The sequence below is a fragment of the Phyllobates terribilis genome, unplaced genomic scaffold (assembly GCF_046119375.1).
Source record: "Phyllobates terribilis strain yellow unplaced genomic scaffold, ASM4611937v1 Scaffold_1__5_contigs__length_1240528914, whole genome shotgun sequence".
Lineage (NCBI taxonomy): Eukaryota > Metazoa > Chordata > Amphibia > Anura > Dendrobatidae > Phyllobates > Phyllobates terribilis.
In genome coordinates, this window is record NW_027362761.1 from 481,797,337 (window position 1) to 481,814,618 (window position 17,282).

Genomic DNA, 17,282 nt, shown 5'->3' on the forward strand with positions numbered 1-17,282 from the left:
TCCTGTAATGTCATCATTACTCCTGCGCCTCATTAACCCCTCTCACTGCAGTAACTCCTGTAATGTTATTACTCCTGTGCCTCATTACCTCCCTCACTGCAGTAACTCCTGTAATGTTATTATTCCTGTGCCTCATTACCCCCCTCACTGCAGTAACTCCTGTAATGTTATTATTCCTGTGCCTCATTACCCCCCTCACTGCAGTACCTCCTGTAATGTCATTACTCCTGTGCCTCATTACCCCCTCACTGCAGTAACTCCTGTAACGTCATTATTCCTGCGCCTCATTAACCCCCCTCACTGCAGTAACTCCTGTAATGTCGTTACTCCTGCGCCTCATTACCCCCTCACTGCAGTAACTCCTGTAATGTCATTATTCCTGCGCCTCATTAACCCCTCACTGCAGTAACTCCTGTAATGTCATTATTCCTGTGCCTCATTACCCCCTCACTGCAGTAACACCTGTAACATCATTACTCTTGCGCCTCATTACCCCCTCACTGCAGTAACTCCTGTAATGCTATTATTCCTGGGTCTCATTATCCCCCTCACTGCAGTACCTCCTGTAATGTCATTATTCCTGTGCCTCATTACCCCCCTCACTGCAGTAACTCCTGTAATGTCATTATTCTTGCGCCTCATTACCCCCTCACTGCAGTAACACCTGTAGCGTCATCATTACTCTTGCGCCTCATTAACCCCCCTCACTGCAGTAAATCCTGTAATGTTATTATTCCTGTGCCTCATTACCCCCCTCACTGCAGTAACTCCTGTAATGTTGTTATTCCTGTGCCTCATTACCCCCTCACTGCAGTAACTCCTGTAATGTTATTATTCCTGTGCCTCATTAGCCCCCTCACTGCAGTACCTCCTGTAATGTCATCAATACTCCTGTGCCTCATTACTCCCTCACTGCAGTAACTCCTGCAATGTCATTATTCCTGTGCCTCATTACCCCCTCACTGCAGTAACTCCTGTAACGTCAATATTCCTGCGCCTCATTACCCCCTCACTGCAGTAACTCCTGTAATGTCATTATTCCTGAGCCTCATTACACCCTCACTGCAGTAGCTCCTGTAATGTCATTATTCCTGTGCCTCATTACCCCCCTCACTGCAGTACCTCCTGTAATGTTATTACTCATGTGCCTCATTACCCCCCTCACTGCAGTAGCTCCTGTAATGTCATTACTCCTGCGCCTCATTAACCCCCCTCACTGCAGTAACTCCTGTAATGTTATTACTCCTGTGCCTCATTACCCCCCTCACTGCAGTAACTCCTGTAGTGTTATTATTCCTGTGCATCATTACCCCCCTCACTGCAGTAACTCCTGTAATGTTATTATTCCTGTGCCTCATTACCCCACTCACTGCAGTACCTCCTGTAATGTCATCATTACTCCTGTGCCTCATTACCCCCTCACTGCAGTAACTCCTGTAACGTCATTATTCCTGCGCCTCATTAACCCCCCTCACTGCAGTAACTCCTGTAATGTCGTTACTCCTGCGCCTCATTACCCCCTCACTGCAGTAACTCCTGTAATGTCATTATTCCTGCGCCTCATTAACCCCTCTCACTGCAGTAACTCCTGTAATGTCATTATTCCTGCGCCTCATTACCCCCTCACTGCAGTAACTCCTGTAATGTCATTATTCCTGTGCCTCATTACCCCATCACTGCAGTAACACCTGTAACATCATCATTACTCTTGCACCTCATTAACCCCCCTCACTGCAGTAACTCCTGTAATGTTATTATTCCTGTGCCTCATTACCCCCCTCACTGCAGTAACTCCTGTAATGTTATTATTCCTGTGCCTCATTACCCCCCTAACTGCAGTACCTCCTGTAATGTCATTATTCCTGAGCCTCATTACCCCCTCACTGCAGTAACTCCTGTAATGTCATTATTCCTGCGCCTCATTACCCCCTCACTGCAGTAACTCCTGTAATGTCATTATTCCTGCGCCTCATTACCCCCTCACTGCAGTAACTCCTGTAACGTCATTATTCCTGCCCCTCATTACCCCCTCACTGCAGTAACTCCTGTAATGTCATTATTCCTGTGCCTCTTTACCCCCTCACTGCAGTAACTCCTGTACTGTCATTACTCCTGCACCTCATTACCCCCTCACTGCAGTAACTCCTGTAATGTCATTATTCCTGCGCCTCATTACCCCCTCACTGCAGTAACTCCTGTAATGTCATTATTCCTGCGCCTCATTACCCCCTCACTGCAGTAACTCCTGTAATGTCATTACTCCTGCGCCTCATTACCCCCTCACTGCAGTAACTCCTGTAATGTCATTACTCCTGTGCCTTATTACCCCCTCACTGCAGTAACTCCTGTACTGTCATTACTCCTGCGCCTCATTACCCCCTCACTGCAGTAACTCCTGTAATGTCATTATTCCTGAAACTCATTACCCCCTCACTGCAGTAACTCCTGTAATGTCATTACTCCTGCGCCTCATTACTCCGTCACTGCAGTAACTCCTGTAACGTCATTACTCCTGCGCCTCATTACCTCCCTCACTGCAGTAACTCCTGTAACGTCATTATTCCTGCGCCTCATTACCCCCTCACTGCAGTAACTCCTGTAACGTCATTATTCCTGTGTCTCATTACCCCCTCACTGCAGTAACTCCTGTAACGTCATTATTCCTGCGCCTCATTACCCCCTCACTGCAGTAACTCCTGTAACGTCATTATTCCTGCGCCTCATTACCCCCTCACTGCAGTAACTCCTGTAACGTCATTATTCCTGCGCCTCATTACCCCCTCACTGCAGTAACTCCTGTAACGTCATTATTCCTGTGCCTCATTACCCCCTCACTGCAGTAACTCCTGTAACGTCATTATTCCTGCGCCTCATTACCCCCTCACTGCAGTAACTCCTGTAACGTCATTATTCCTGCGCCTCATTAACCCCTCACTGCAGTAACTCCTGTAACGTCATTACTCCTGCGCCTCATTAACCCCTCACTGCAGTAACTCCTGTAACGTCATTACTCCTGCGCCTCATTAACCCCTCACTGCAGTAACTCCTGTAATGTCATTATTCCTGCGCCTCATTAACCCCTCACTGCAGTAACTCCTGTAATGTCATTATTCCTGCGCCTCATTAACCCCTCACTGCAGTAACTCTTGCAACGTCATTATTCCTGCGCCTCATTACCCCCTCACTGCAGTAACTCCTGTAATGTCATTATTCCTGCGCCTCATTACCCCCTCACTGCAGTAACTCCTGTAATGTCATTATTCCTGCGCCTCATTAACCCCTCACTGCAGTAACTCCTGTAACGTCATTATTCCTGCGCCTCATTACCCCCTCACTGCAGTAACTCCTGTAACGTCATTATTCCTGCGCCTCATTACCCCCTCACTGCATTAACTCCTGTAACGTCATTATTCCTGTGCCTCATTACCCCCTCACTGCAGTAACTCCTGTAATGTCATTATTCCTGCGCCTCATTAACCCCTCACTGCAGTAACTCCTGTAATGTCATTACTCCTGCGCCTCATTAACCCCTCACTGCAGTAACTCCTGTAACGTCATTACTCCTGCGCCTCATTAACCCCTCACTGCAGTAACTCCTGTAACGTCATTACTCCTGCGCCTCATTAACCCCTCACTGCAGTAACTCCTGTAATGTCATTATTCCTGTGCCTCATTAACCCCTCACTGCATTAACTCCTGTAACGTCATTATTCCTGTACCTCATTACCCCCTCACTGCAGTAACTCCTGTAACGTCATTATTCCTGTGTCTCATTACCCCCTCACTGCAGTAACTCCTGTAACGTCATTATTCCTGCGCCTCATTACCCCCTCACTGCAGTAACTCCTGTAACGTCATTATTCCTGCGCCTCATTACCCCCTCACTGCAGTAACTCCTGTAACGTCATTATTCCTGCGCCTCATTACCCCCTCACTGCAGTAACTCCTGTAACGTCATTATTCCTGTGCCTCATTACCCCCTCACTGCAGTAACTCCTGTAACGTCATTATTCCTGCGCCTCATTACCCCCTCACTGCAGTAACTCCTGTAACGTCATTATTCCTGCGCCTCATTAACCCCTCACTGCAGTAACTCCTGTAACGTCATTACTCCTGCGCCTCATTAACCCCTCACTGCAGTAACTCCTGTAACGTCATTACTCCTGCGCCTCATTAACCCCTCACTGCAGTAACTCCTGTAATGTCATTATTCCTGCGCCTCATTAACCCCTCACTGCAGTAACTCCTGTAATGTCATTATTCCTGCGCCTCATTAACCCCTCACTGCAGTAACTCTTGCAACGTCATTATTCCTGCGCCTCATTACCCCCTCACTGCAGTAACTCCTGTAATGTCATTATTCCTGCGCCTCATTACCCCCTCACTGCAGTAACTCCTGTAATGTCATTATTCCTGCGCCTCATTAACCCCTCACTGCAGTAACTCCTGTAACGTCATTATTCCTGCGCCTCATTACCCCCTCACTGCAGTAACTCCTGTAACGTCATTATTCCTGCGCCTCATTACCCCCTCACTGCAGTAACTCCTGTAATGTCATTACTCCTGCGCCTCATTAACCCCTCACTGCAGTAACTCCTGTAACGTCATTACTCCTGCGCCTCATTAACCCCTCACTGCAGTAACTCCTGTAACGTCATTACTCCTGCGCCTCATTAACCCCTCACTGCAGTAACTCCTGTAATGTCATTACTCCTGCGCCTCATTAACCCCGTCACTGCAGTAACTCCACTCCAGCTGGTCTGTAATGAGGAGACTAGACTGCAGTCTATGTAGAGCTCCTGTGATCACCTCCATACTAGTCACCTGAGCTCTGAGCTGTCTATACTGGAGTTGCTCCGGTGAGCCCTCACTGCAGACACTCCATACTACCACCTGCTCCTCACCAGAGAGAGCGGAGCTGCTGGAAGAAGACTCCTATCTAGATGCTACCGCAGGTATCAGGTGTGCAAAATTGGAATGGAAGATGAGGCTCCGCCTTTTCCTGTGACGTCATCCCGTCACACGGGCAAAGATCCTGTAGCCTCTATCCTGCGGTTGCGCCGGGTGTCCTGTGTGAGGTACGTCCGTGCAGAGCTGTGCTGCGCCGTGTGTCGGCCTCATACAGGCAGGGCCGTCTCCTCGCACCGGGCACGGTGCACACACGTTACCGGGGGGAGGAGGAGCACGGGGCCGGGGAATCATTGCTGCAGTATTTAGTATTGACCTGCTAATAAATGATTACAGCAGACATTGTTATTATTGGGGCGGCAGGAGGGTGTGACATCGCCACTTCTCGCCTATGGGGGGCGTCCTTACCTCCTATTAGGGCACCTGGCCCCTCTGTATAGCTGGATGGATGGGGTCCTGCAGCTGCTCTCTATTACTAACCTTACACCTGCTATGGGAATATTTTCCCTTCCACGTCCTCCCGTTTTGTGTCTTCAGCTCCTGTGCTGAACTATATGTCTGCATGGATACTGGCTATGAGCAGACCCTGTATGTTCTGGTGCAGGACATGGATTTTTTGTTTTAGGAGCCGCCATTGTACTCGTGGACGTCGGCCTGCCGGGTGTATATTGGGCAGTCAGGTACCTGGATCTCGCATGGTAATACACAGCTAGCTGAGGGCTATGCAGAGCGCCTAGGAACAACCCCAATAACCTCAGCAATAGGATATGTCTGATAGATGCGGGTCACGTAGAATAGTGGTCCGCCAGCATCCCACCAGCAGTGAGTGGAGAGGAGCTGGTGCATGTGCAGCTTACCTCCAGTCATTCTTATGGCTGTTCCGAATACAGTCGAGAGCGTTTGCTCAGCCGCACTCAGAATTGCCATAGCAATGAATGGAGAGAGACTTGTTTGCGCCACCATCTCCACTCAGTGGTGGTCGGCCGGAACGAGGATCGAAACAGAGAAATGGAATTCATATGCAGGGCAGATTCTATACATGGTGACTGCAAATGGAAGCAGAAGGGCCATAGGACTATAATGAGGTGCTTTTGGGTTCTGGTTTGGCATCTATCATTCTACATGACAACCAAGAGTGCATGGTGCAACACAGAAGTGACCATGGGCTCCTACAACGGGCTATTGTAGATCACCCATACTTACATTACTTAGGTGAACTAGTAGAAGTGCCCAGTGTGTCTGTGCACATAGCCTACAGTATACATTTGGCAGCTTTACCCGATGTATACTGTAATCATTCAACAGAAGAAAGATGAAAGTGTGTTCTTTTAGCCCCTCTCTGGCCGCAGGCGCAAGCATATCGTTTGCATAGGCTGGGTCCACACTGTATCTATGCCCAGGGTTGGGCGCATACGCTCAGGAGGTATGTGCCTGTCAGTGTGCATTGTTGGGCTGGATGATGAGCGCCCACTGTAAGGAAACATATAACTTATGGTATACGTTTCTTTCAGTGGCCCTTTACATAAGAAAACACTTATACAGTTAAAGCACCACTCCAGCGTTTTGTTTTTTTCAATGTAAGCCCCCTCCCCTGTTCTTATACTCACCTTTCTGCGGCTTCACCTTTTACTGACGCCACTTCAATCTCGCATTGCCAGAAGTTGGCTAACAAGAGCTCAATGCAAGTCTGTGAGAGCAAGATCAAAATTCCAATAGACTTGTATTGAAAAATGACCTCCACGCCGCTCCATGAACTGGGGCTGCCGGCAGGTCACTTAGCTGGAGACCGACTGGAGCGACTCTTTAAAACGATGAGGGTGGAGGCATGTGAGTATCAGACGGGGCAGGGGACTTGCATTTAAAGCACCACTCTAGTGGTGCAATAAAAAAAAATGCTGGTGTGGTGCTTTTAACTACTTGTACACAGTCTCTGTCTGGTGATTGGCGCGTGAGGTGACGTTACAGTATACGTTGGGAAAAGCTCCTGACGTATATTGTGGGCTAGATGCACTAAGCCTTAACTGTATAAGAAGGTGCAACAACCTGCTCTTTCCCATACAGAGGGTCACTGCAAAGAAAGGTAAACCACGCAGTGCACATTTCTTTACAGTATGTTCCTATGGTGGACGAATGACTCGGCACCCATCCTGACTGTGCACACTGAGAGTATGCATAGAACAACAAAAAGCAGTGGCTAACTAAGAATCACTAATAAAAAGCTAAGTATAAAACATCCCAATACAAAAAAAAACATTTAATAAGTCACAATTGAGCAATGGGCACAGACGCAGTGTGGACCAAGCCTTACATGACTCCTCCCCCCATTGATAACCTGTAGTTCTTTCACTAGCGCCTGCTTTATTTTATTAGCACCTTACTATACAGAATGAAACTAGTAATATATAAGAATATACTAATGTACCAATGTTCTTCTCCTAGTGAAGTCATCAGTGTTTTCTTAATTCAGAAATGGATGAAGAACCAGAAAAAACCAAACGATGGGAAGGCGGTTATGAGAGAACTTGGTGAGACAATTACATGATCCATACCTAATGAAAGACAAATCCAGGGCGCTTTATAGTGCAGACGTCCTTGTGAAATGAATGGTAACAGAAAACTCTCAAAGGCGTGAGGTAGTACGCTCACATTTTAAGAATGTACTACTGCCAAGCACAATGCTGTTTTAAGTCCAAAGTATGCAAGTCAGCACCCTGGACCAGCGCCTCCCTCAGGCCATATTACAGTAACAAACATCAGGAATTTTATATACATAAGACTGGAGAAAGAAATTACATCATGGGGTTGGGTCAAAGATCGTGACACCATAGAAAAATAAATATTATAAAAAAATTTTAGATTGAATTACAACTCTGAATTTTACATTAACCCCTTCCCGACACAATCAATTTCTGTTTTTTCCTCTCCTTCTTTTAACGCCCAGATCTTTTTTTCTTTTATGTCCACAAAAACATTTGGGAGCTAGTTTTGTGTGGGATCAGTTTTACATTTGAATGACGCCATTCATTTTACTACATGGCGATACCAAACGTATCCAGTTTTTTATTATTTTAGTGATGGAAAAAAAAATCTAATTTGTAAAAAAAAATAAATCTTTCATTATGTCGCCATTTTTCGAGACCCGCAAGATTTTCATTTTTCAGTTGATGGAGCTGTGTGAGGGCTTGTTTTTTGTGGGGTGAGACAACATTTTTAGTGCTACAACTTTGGGATAGCAGTAAAAGAAATCTACTTCTCATCTCTCATATCATACCTGTCTCACAACCCTAAACAGCTGTTCAATACTTCAAATGATCTTCTCTGCCCCCAGCACCTCATCCCTCTCCTCTCCTCTCATCTCAGCTGAAGACTTTGTTTCATTCTTCAAGCAGAAGATTGATAACATCAGAGAAAGCTTTTTCCTTCCATCCCCAGAGCTTCTCCTCATAACTACTCAGCCCTCTTCCTCCAAAACCAGCTTCTTCACCATTGCAGAAGATAAATTTTCCTCTCTACTCTCCAGATCACATCTCACCACCTGTGTACTTGACCCAATCCCGTCTCACCTCATCCCAAACCTCACCACAGTCTTCAACCTATCACCCTAAGGTTCAGTTCTACGACCTCTGCTCTTCTCCATCTACACCTTCAGCCTGGGACAGCTCATAGAGTCCCACGGCTTTTGATATCTCTATGCTGATGACAAGCAGATCTACCTCTCTGGACCCGATATCACTTCATTACTAACCAAAATCCTATAATGTCTGTCCGCTATTTCATCTTTCTTCTCTGCTCGAATTCTAAAACTTAACATGGAAAAAACAATTTGTCATCTTTCCCCCACCTCACTCAACCCTCACAACAGACCTATCCATCAATGTCAATGGCTGCTTACTCTTCCCAGTAACACAAGCTCGCTGCCTCGGGGTAACCTTAGACTCTAATCTCTCCTTCAAACCACATATAGAAGCCCTTTCCTCCTCCTGCCGACTCCAACTCAAAAATATTTCACGGATGCGTACATTTCATAATCAAGAATCTGCAAAAAAATTAGTGGATGCCCTCATCATCTCTCACCTCAACTACTGCAACCTCCTGCTCTGTGACCTCCCCTTTAACACTCTCGCACCCCTCCAATCTATCCTAAACCCCGCTGTCTGACTAATCCACCTATTCCCCGGCCTCTCCTCTCTGTCAATCCCTTCACTGGCTCCTCATTACCCAGAGACTCCAGTTCAAAACCCTAACCACAGCATACAAAGCCATCAACAGCCTGTCTCCTCCATATATCTGTGACCTAGTCTCCCGGTACTTACCTGCACGCAACCTCCGATCCTCACAAGATCGCCTTCTCTACTCCCCTCTTATCTCCTCTTCCCACAATCGCATACAAGATTTCTCCCGTGCATCCCCCCTACTCTGGAACTCTCTACCCCAACAAATCAGACTCTCGCCTACCATGGAATCCTTCAAAAGGAACCTGAAGACCCACCTCTTCCGACAAGCCTACAATCTACAGTAACCCTCGTTCCACCAAACCGCTGCACGACCAGCTAAACCCCGACCTACTGTATCCTCACCCATCCCTTGTAGATTGTGAGCCCTCACGGGCAGGGTCCTCGCTCCTCCTGTTCCAGTCGCTGATTTGTATTGTTTAAGATTATTGTACTTGTTTTTCATTATGTATACCCCTTTTCACATGTAAAGCGCATTGGAATGGATGGCACTATAAAATAATAATAATAATAATAGGTTTTGATCACTTCTTACTGCACTTTTTTGTCAGCATTACAGCAACCAAAAAAAACACAGTTTTGGCATTTTGAATTGTTTTTTATGTATTAGAACAAATGATGCATAATTGTAATATCCGGCTTAGTGGCACAGGGAATAGCATCACTACCTTCTTAAGGTCGAATCCTGGGATCTAATTTAACCTAAGGGTTTTTGGACAAATATTTATTTATTTTTCTGACCTATGACCCAACCCCATATCATCATTCCCTTATCATGTATATAAATTCCTGATGTTTGCTACTGTAATATTGGCCTGAAGAAGGCGCTGGTTAAGAGCTGAAACGCGTGGCCTGTTTTATCCTCAATAAACGTGTTGCTTCCATACTTCAATTTATGCCTATGTTCATAAATCAGCCGCAACACATTGTTACCCTTTATTTTTTAAACTATCTTAATTGCATGATTGGGTTTTGTTGATCTTCTTTATCAGTTTGTTACAAAGTAGTTATTTGTCTGCTCAAGGGAGGTTCTCAAAGAAGATGAATCGGGGTCCCTTAAGGCTACAATTGATGAGATCCTGTTCAAAGATAAAAGGAAAAGGTAATGGTAAAGTAATCTCGTCACAAATCACAAGATGCCTGTGTTGTCTATTGTACAAGCACTATCCATGTGACCTTTTAGGCTATTTTTATATGTGTGACATGAACAGTGTTGGACTGGGGTGTCAAGTGCCCACTTCTACGTAACATTGACTCTGGGGCCCACTGTTTAGCTACGTGAAAATTCACCTCTGCTTCTATAGCTTAATACACTGGGTAATCTGTTAAATGAATAATATAGTGAATCAAGTGTTAATTGTTTGATACTTACGGAATAAAATTTGAAGATTTTATTTATTTTTTTTTTTTTGGACATGTCGATAAACTTAAATTTTTTCAGATGACGCCATAGTACCTTGTTATAGGGTAGTGATTGGCTACAAGAGAAATTGTTATGATAAGTTGCCTGCATAACCAACATGCAAGCCATTTATTTTCCTTTGTGTCAGTTTATGTAGTAATGTTACATTGAGGAGTTACCAAGTGCAATTTTACATTTTTTTTTATTATTATTATTTAATGTTATTTGTGCCTAATTTCAGAGTGTTTGAACATCATGGACAAGTTCGTTTAGGAATGGTAAGTTGGAGTTGTGGACTTTGTTTCTAGGCGTTTACATCAAAAACCTGTCGTCATGAGCTTTACAAAATAATAAAGGTAAAACTATTTCTAGATGCGTCACATGTTTGTGATAATTGATGGATCAAGAACAATGGAAGATCAAGACCTGAAACCCAACCGACTTACTTGCACCTTGAAAGTAAGCCATTACACATGTTATTTACTGTTTTGTTTTTTGCATAAAATTAATAAACCGGGAAAGTCATATTTTTAAATCAAATTTGTATGGAAAAATATGATTTTAAAAATATGATTTTCTTTTGTTTTTCTTTTCTATATGAATCGGTCATAGAAATATACATTCTTGTACACTTCTATTCTCTGCGGTGCAGGCGTTAACATGGGGGTTATCACATTGTCAGTAGAAGGTGAGGCTATAATGACTGTGTGACTGGTCTTTTGTACTGCTAGAGACGAGATAGACAGGATAACATCCATATGATACATCATTAACAGCAGAGCACTTTGTTGCGGAGTAAGGATATTATATACAGACTTAGAGAGTAAAGGCGGCAGTCTGTCCTATAAAAACTTATTTTATTTCAAAATTGTAAAAAAATGGATGCAGGAGAATACAGGTGCAAGAGACAGGCGATGGCTGTTTGGCATACAATGGTGTTTCAATGGGTCCAAACACCTGCACAAAAATAAGTTTTAATGGGTCAGAGAGTGCCGCCTTTCCTCCCTTCGAAGTCTTACGAAAATCTTGCATTTGGTGAAGCACTCGAAGTTCCCATATAATCGCGAGGTGTGTGCCATTATCCTTTCAAGTCGTGTGCGTTATGAATGGTGCAGTTTTTTGTTTTTTTTTGCACACAGGATATTACATACACCCCCTCATGTCATTAAGGGTTGGGATAGTGCCCATACTTCCCTGTAGACAATAATAGTATTGTCTGCTATTCTCCCATTGTCTCCTATTATTATTTATTATTATAACGCCATTAATTCCATGGCGCTTTACATGTGAAATTTACAACTACACATAAAGCACACACAGCCTGCTGTCTGCACTTTAATGCACTTTTGGGTAATAATTTCAGCATGGCTCTGTCAGGTCCTTCATGCTCCTCTGAGAACAGTATAAGAGTGGGACTTAATAAGGATTGAGCACTTTTTCAGCATGGATTTATATAGAGAGAGAGATATCGGGTTTGAATGCACACATAAGGACATGGTGATTTTTTTTCCTATTTTATCTCTGTGTCCATAAAAGGTTTTTGTTTTGTTTTTTGCACCAATTTGTGGTACATATAATATAGTTAAAACTTATTTTTTTCTGTCAAGAACATAAAAAAAGCTGTTGTGCAGTAATGATTTGGTTTAATTTGAACAGATCTCTTAGTGCCGTATAATTAATATCTATTCTGTGAGACAGTGCAGAAATGACAATGGCAGATTTCTGTTTGTTTTTTCATTTGTTTTGTTTATTACTGCTTTTTTTATAGCAGTGGGGAACAGTGATAGGCAGACAGGGAGAGACTTCAGCTGAAATGCTTTGGCCGCTATGGCTAGTGGCATCGATGGCGTTAAACAGCTAGGATCAGAGCTGTCTGTGGGTCCGGCTGTTTTGGCAGTGACAGCTGTACTATACGTCAGACCGGTGCAGTCACAGCATCTGTGGCTTCCACATCTATGTGCCGTGTTTTGGAGCGTCCTATAAACTTTTTTTTTTTTTTTTGTAGTTTGCTATTTGATTAAAGTAAAGATCTGTTTTTCTAATAGATTCCCTTTACCTTTTCCTTGTTTATAACCTTATTATTCACAGTGTGCAAAATCCATTGTATTTAACATTCATTAATTACAAGTAATCAAATTTTTTATTTTTCTATGTTTTTAGTTGCTGGAATATTTTGTGGATGAATACTTTGATCAAAACCCTATAAGTCAGGTACAGCATATTTACAATGATGTTTTACAATTTATTACTTGCATATTTGCCAGAAGCCTTAAAGAGAACCTGTCATCATCACCTTTTAACCTGTTAAAGTAAAGTTAATGGCCCAGTTATACTGATTTAATGGGTACCTGGAGTGAAAAAACGTCTTAGCCTTCGGGGCGGGACTGTGGGAATGCTCAGATTAACCTCCGGCGGTATCCAGCACAATGGCGCTGGTGGCTGCACAAGCGCAGATTGGGATCTTGGCTCAATGACGAGTCGAGATCTCGATCTGCTCTTTTGCTGGCATTTTGCTGGAGACCATAAGATTAATCTGACTGTGCACCGTCTCCGGTGTTATTTTGATGGAGACTGCCGGAGGTTAATCTGAGCATGCGCCACCTTCGGCGCCATTTTGCTGGAGAACGCCAGAACATGAATGTGTGCAAGCACCGAAATTTAAAAAAGGAGGCTCGTACAAATGCGGAGGGGACATGGCAGAGACATAGTCCCGCCCCGATGCACAAAGAGGCTATTGCACCCAAACTTCTAAGGTGAATTATACAAGAACCAAGCTGCAGATTTTCTCACTACACGTATCCTTTAAATCAGTATAACAGGGCCATTATGGCCATGCCTTTACTTCTAACAGGTTAAATTTTGATGACAGGTTCTCCTTAAAGGGGTGTTCTCCAGTTCTGAATGCACCACTCCAGCATTTTATTTTCTTGCAGTGCTGGACTGGTGATCCTTGCACATAATATTATACTCGCCACCCACTGACGTCAACCAGCGCCATCTTGTAATCGCAACTTCTGACTGACCGGAAGTCAGAAGATACGGTCACAAGTTCTCAATGCAAGTCTATGAGAACCAGAACAAGGCTTTCATAGGTTTGCATTGAAAAGTGACCTAGCTCCACTCTAGCTGGTCACAAACTGCTGGAGACCCACTGGAGCGGTGCTGATAACAGCAGAAGATTGTGGATGGTAAGTATAAGATTAGATGCAGGGGCCTTACATTAGTAGCACCACTCCAGCACTGCAATAAAACTAAACGCTGGAGTGGTGCTTTACATTGGAAAATGAGCAAGTTTGCAATTGACTTTCTTTTTATATCTGCTGTCATTCTTCAGCAATGACAGTTTTTATCTTTCATAGTGTACAGCTTGTTTTCATGGCGCTCGGCCATTAATGCCTGACCGAGAGTGCGCAGGAGTTACATTCCAGGATAACACTCTTAACATACCAGTCAGCTCTCTCCACTCCATTGATTTCTCTACATCAGTTATCTGCTCACCTGATTCCCCCCTTCCTCTCAGTTCCTGAGGAGCTGCTCTTTTCAAGCCTGTAGAATCACAGTCCCCCCCCACTTCCTCACACCTAGCATTACGCATCGACTCTGGCTGTCTTGAGTTGTGTGCTTTATTGATGTACTAACACTATATCTTTGCTATTCATGAGCTGTCACTCAAGGAAGAGTACCCGCCCTGCCTGAAATCAGAAAGAGCTGCTCGAGAGACAACTTGAGAATCCCTCTTTTTGCCTTTTTACCCAGCTAATTCTTCTGTTTTCCATTAGGTCTATGACATCACTTGATTAAAAATTGACTAGCTGAATCCTTCTAAGCTCTATGTAGAAACATGAGCTCAATTTTCCCTGTGTGAGTTATAATTGCTGCAAAAGTCAATAGCAAGGGGGATGGACAGAGCAGCTGGGTCATGAGTTGAAGAGAGGAATGATTTTTGCAGGGACAAGAGACTTCCCATTTCTACATAGAGCAAAGAAAATAGAAGAATTATCTTAGCTGAAAGGCTAAATGAGCAATTGTAAGTACACAGTGCTATATAATATGATTATTGCAATATATTTAGAGGATAAAACCTTTGGTGGGAGGAGGAGTGCTGTGGTTTAGTCTCCAATATCATATTTACTATGGTGATTTGTATTCTGTATTGTCGGTTTCATCCAGCATCTTTTACAGGTCAGAACTTTATTCACTTTTTTTTAATCTATTAATTGATATTAGTGATAGCAATGGTTCTATAACAGACAGTTTTGATCCACTATGAAAATGTGGAGTAATCTGCAGTAAGAGCTTTATGCACATTAAGTTGTGTTTCATCTTTTTATACTTTAATTTAGATTGGGCTCCTTATCACAAGAAATAAAAGGGCTGAGAAGCTGACAGAGCTTGCTGGTAAGAGCTTTGTTTTGTTCTGTTGGATTATTAGAATGTGTTTTGTTATGCCTCCTAGCCCAACACTTCCCTGCCTCTCCAAATAGGCCACCTCTTGCTAGATCCCTTCAATACTTTGGACCAACTCGTCATCATCCTATGACCACTTGTTGCTGCTGGATGTTCCCTAATTCTACTCCATTGTAAATTTTCAAAAGTTTCGTCCATTTCACCACTGGATCAGTATAGTAGGCCAAATCTCCAGACTAAAGGAGCTGTTACATTGCGAACGGAGATCACATAAGCACCAACACATTTGGAGGAAATCATGTATCCACAGCCTTATATAATGACAATTCATTATAGCTCCACAAGTGATTATCAAACAAGCCACTTGCCATTATTGCTTGGCTCTGCACCTCCTCAAGAGCCAGCTCATCTTCCCATGACAGCAACGTTTCCCTTCCTAAAGAAATGAAGAGTTGAACCTTAACAGCAGCCACTTCTGCTCCTGATATGACCTTTAATCATCCTACATCTACAACATTTCCTTTCTATTTTTTTTTTAATCAGATGATTATTAAGAAAATGACACAATAACGTTTTTACAAAGAAAGATCAATAGAACAAAGATATTCAATGTTTTATGGTATCATTATATATTATTGTTATACATAAAATACAATAAAGTTGTCATCATCTTCCAAGGATTCCTCCCTCCCGATAACACTCCAGAGAAATCTATATTCATACTATTTTTTTGATGATGTATATACGTTAGAATATCTGTCATTCAGTTATGATAATAGGTTTACATGTCTACTGACCATACTTAAATTTTACCTGGAATTATCATACCACAAGTGTTCATGAAACCAGCAATTGCCATATGCTATCAGGAGCACTCCAAATGGCAGCCTGGAACATTCAGCAGGGTCCCCAGAGGTTGTTAAATGTCTTGATTGCTTTTCTCTTTCTATATGCCCCTTTTTCCAGCCAAATAATATTGTTTTGCTTATTTGTTAACTCATTAACCCCTTTACAGCCTGTGGCGTATTAGTATGCACCAGGCTGTCACCCCCTGTTCAGCGCGGGCTCCGGCACTGAGCCCACACTGAATTGGGCACATGTCAGCTGATTATTACAGCTGACATGTGCCCGCAACAGCCGTGGGTGGAATCGCGATCCACCCGCGGCTGTTAACATGTTAAATGCCGCTGTCAATCTCTGACAGCGGCATTTAACATCACCGCGCCGGAAGCGCATCACTTACCCCGCCCATCGGCGTCCCCGTAACGTGATCGCTGGTCACCGATGCCTGGCATGACAACCCTGGGTCTGCAGCAGACTCCAGTGGTTGTCATGAGCTGATCGCTATGAGCGCCACCTAGTGGTCGGCGCTTATAGCACAGGACCATTTCTGCTACATAGAGGTGATCTGCTCATCACCTCTATTTAGCAGAGGCGATCAGACAAGTGCTGCTTCTAGTCGACTATGGAGACTATAGAAGCAAGCAAAAAGTGAAAAAAAATGTTTTTAAAAATATTAAAATGAAAAAAATATAAAAGTTTAAATCACCCCCTTTCGCCCCATTCAAAATAAAATAATTAAAAAAAAACCACATACACATATTTGGTATCGCCGCGTTCAGAATCACCCGATCTATCAATATAAAAAAAGAATTAATCCGATCGGTTAACGGCGTAACAAGAAAAAAATTCTAAACTGCAGAATTATGTTTTTTTGGCTGCCGCAACATTGCAATAAAATGCAATAACGGGCAATCAAAACATCGGATCTACCCCAAAGTGGTATCAATAAAAACTTCAGCCCGGCGCGCAAAACATAAGCCCTCACCTGACCCCAGATCCCGAAAAGTGGAGACGCTACGGGTCTTGGAAAATGGCGCCTTTTTTTTTTTTCCTAGCAAATTTTGGAATTTTTTTCACCACTTAAATAAAAAAGAACCTATACATGTTTGGTGTCTACGAACTCGTAATGACCTGGAGAATAAAAATGGCAGGTCAGTTTTAGCATTCAGTGAACGTGGTAAAAAAAATAAAAAAAAAAACATCTGTGGTATTGCACTTTTTTTGCAATTTCACCACACTTGGAATTTTTTTCCCGTTTTCCCGTACACGATATGGTAAAACCAGTAATGTCGTTCAAAAGTACAACTCGTCCCGCAAAAAATAATCCCTCACACGGCCATATTGACTAAAAAATAAAAACGCTATGGCTCTGGGAACAAGGGGAGCAAAAAACGAAAATGCAAAAATGGAAAATCCCAGGCTTGCGAAGGGTTTAACTGCCGGTGATTGAGCGTCTAGCCAATGTTGTGCAATAAGTTTGCTTGCTTGAT

At 43.4% G+C, this 17,282-nt stretch overlaps 2 protein-coding genes across 4 annotated transcripts in view; one reads left to right on the plus strand and one right to left on the minus strand.

The window, feature by feature from the left end:
• Positions 1 to 5,040, minus strand: part of PPIH (peptidylprolyl isomerase H) — a 111,154-nt gene extending 106,114 nt beyond the window's left edge. Inside the window, exon 1 of the mRNA XM_073679463.1 lies at positions 4,905 to 5,040. The gene's annotated coding sequence lies outside the window, so the exon portion shown is untranslated. The remainder of the gene's footprint in view (positions 1 to 4,904) is intronic.
• The window catches only part of GTF2H2 (general transcription factor IIH subunit 2), a 29,064-nt gene continuing 16,617 nt past the window's right edge, over positions 4,836 to 17,282 (plus strand). The window contains exons 1-7 of one of the 3 annotated variants that reach the window (XM_073679414.1): positions 4,836 to 5,078; positions 7,348 to 7,433; positions 10,165 to 10,242; positions 10,784 to 10,820; positions 10,915 to 11,001; positions 12,703 to 12,753; positions 14,886 to 14,940. In XM_073679414.1, coding sequence (XP_073535515.1) covers positions 7,378 to 7,433; positions 10,165 to 10,242; positions 10,784 to 10,820; positions 10,915 to 11,001; positions 12,703 to 12,753; positions 14,886 to 14,940 — 364 coding nt within the window. In that variant the 5' untranslated portion in view covers positions 4,836 to 5,078; positions 7,348 to 7,377. The remainder of the gene's footprint in view (positions 5,079 to 7,347; positions 7,434 to 10,164; positions 10,243 to 10,783; positions 10,821 to 10,914; positions 11,002 to 12,702; positions 12,754 to 14,885; positions 14,941 to 17,282) is intronic. The other 2 variants (XM_073679432.1, XM_073679424.1) reach the window with 2 other exon arrangements.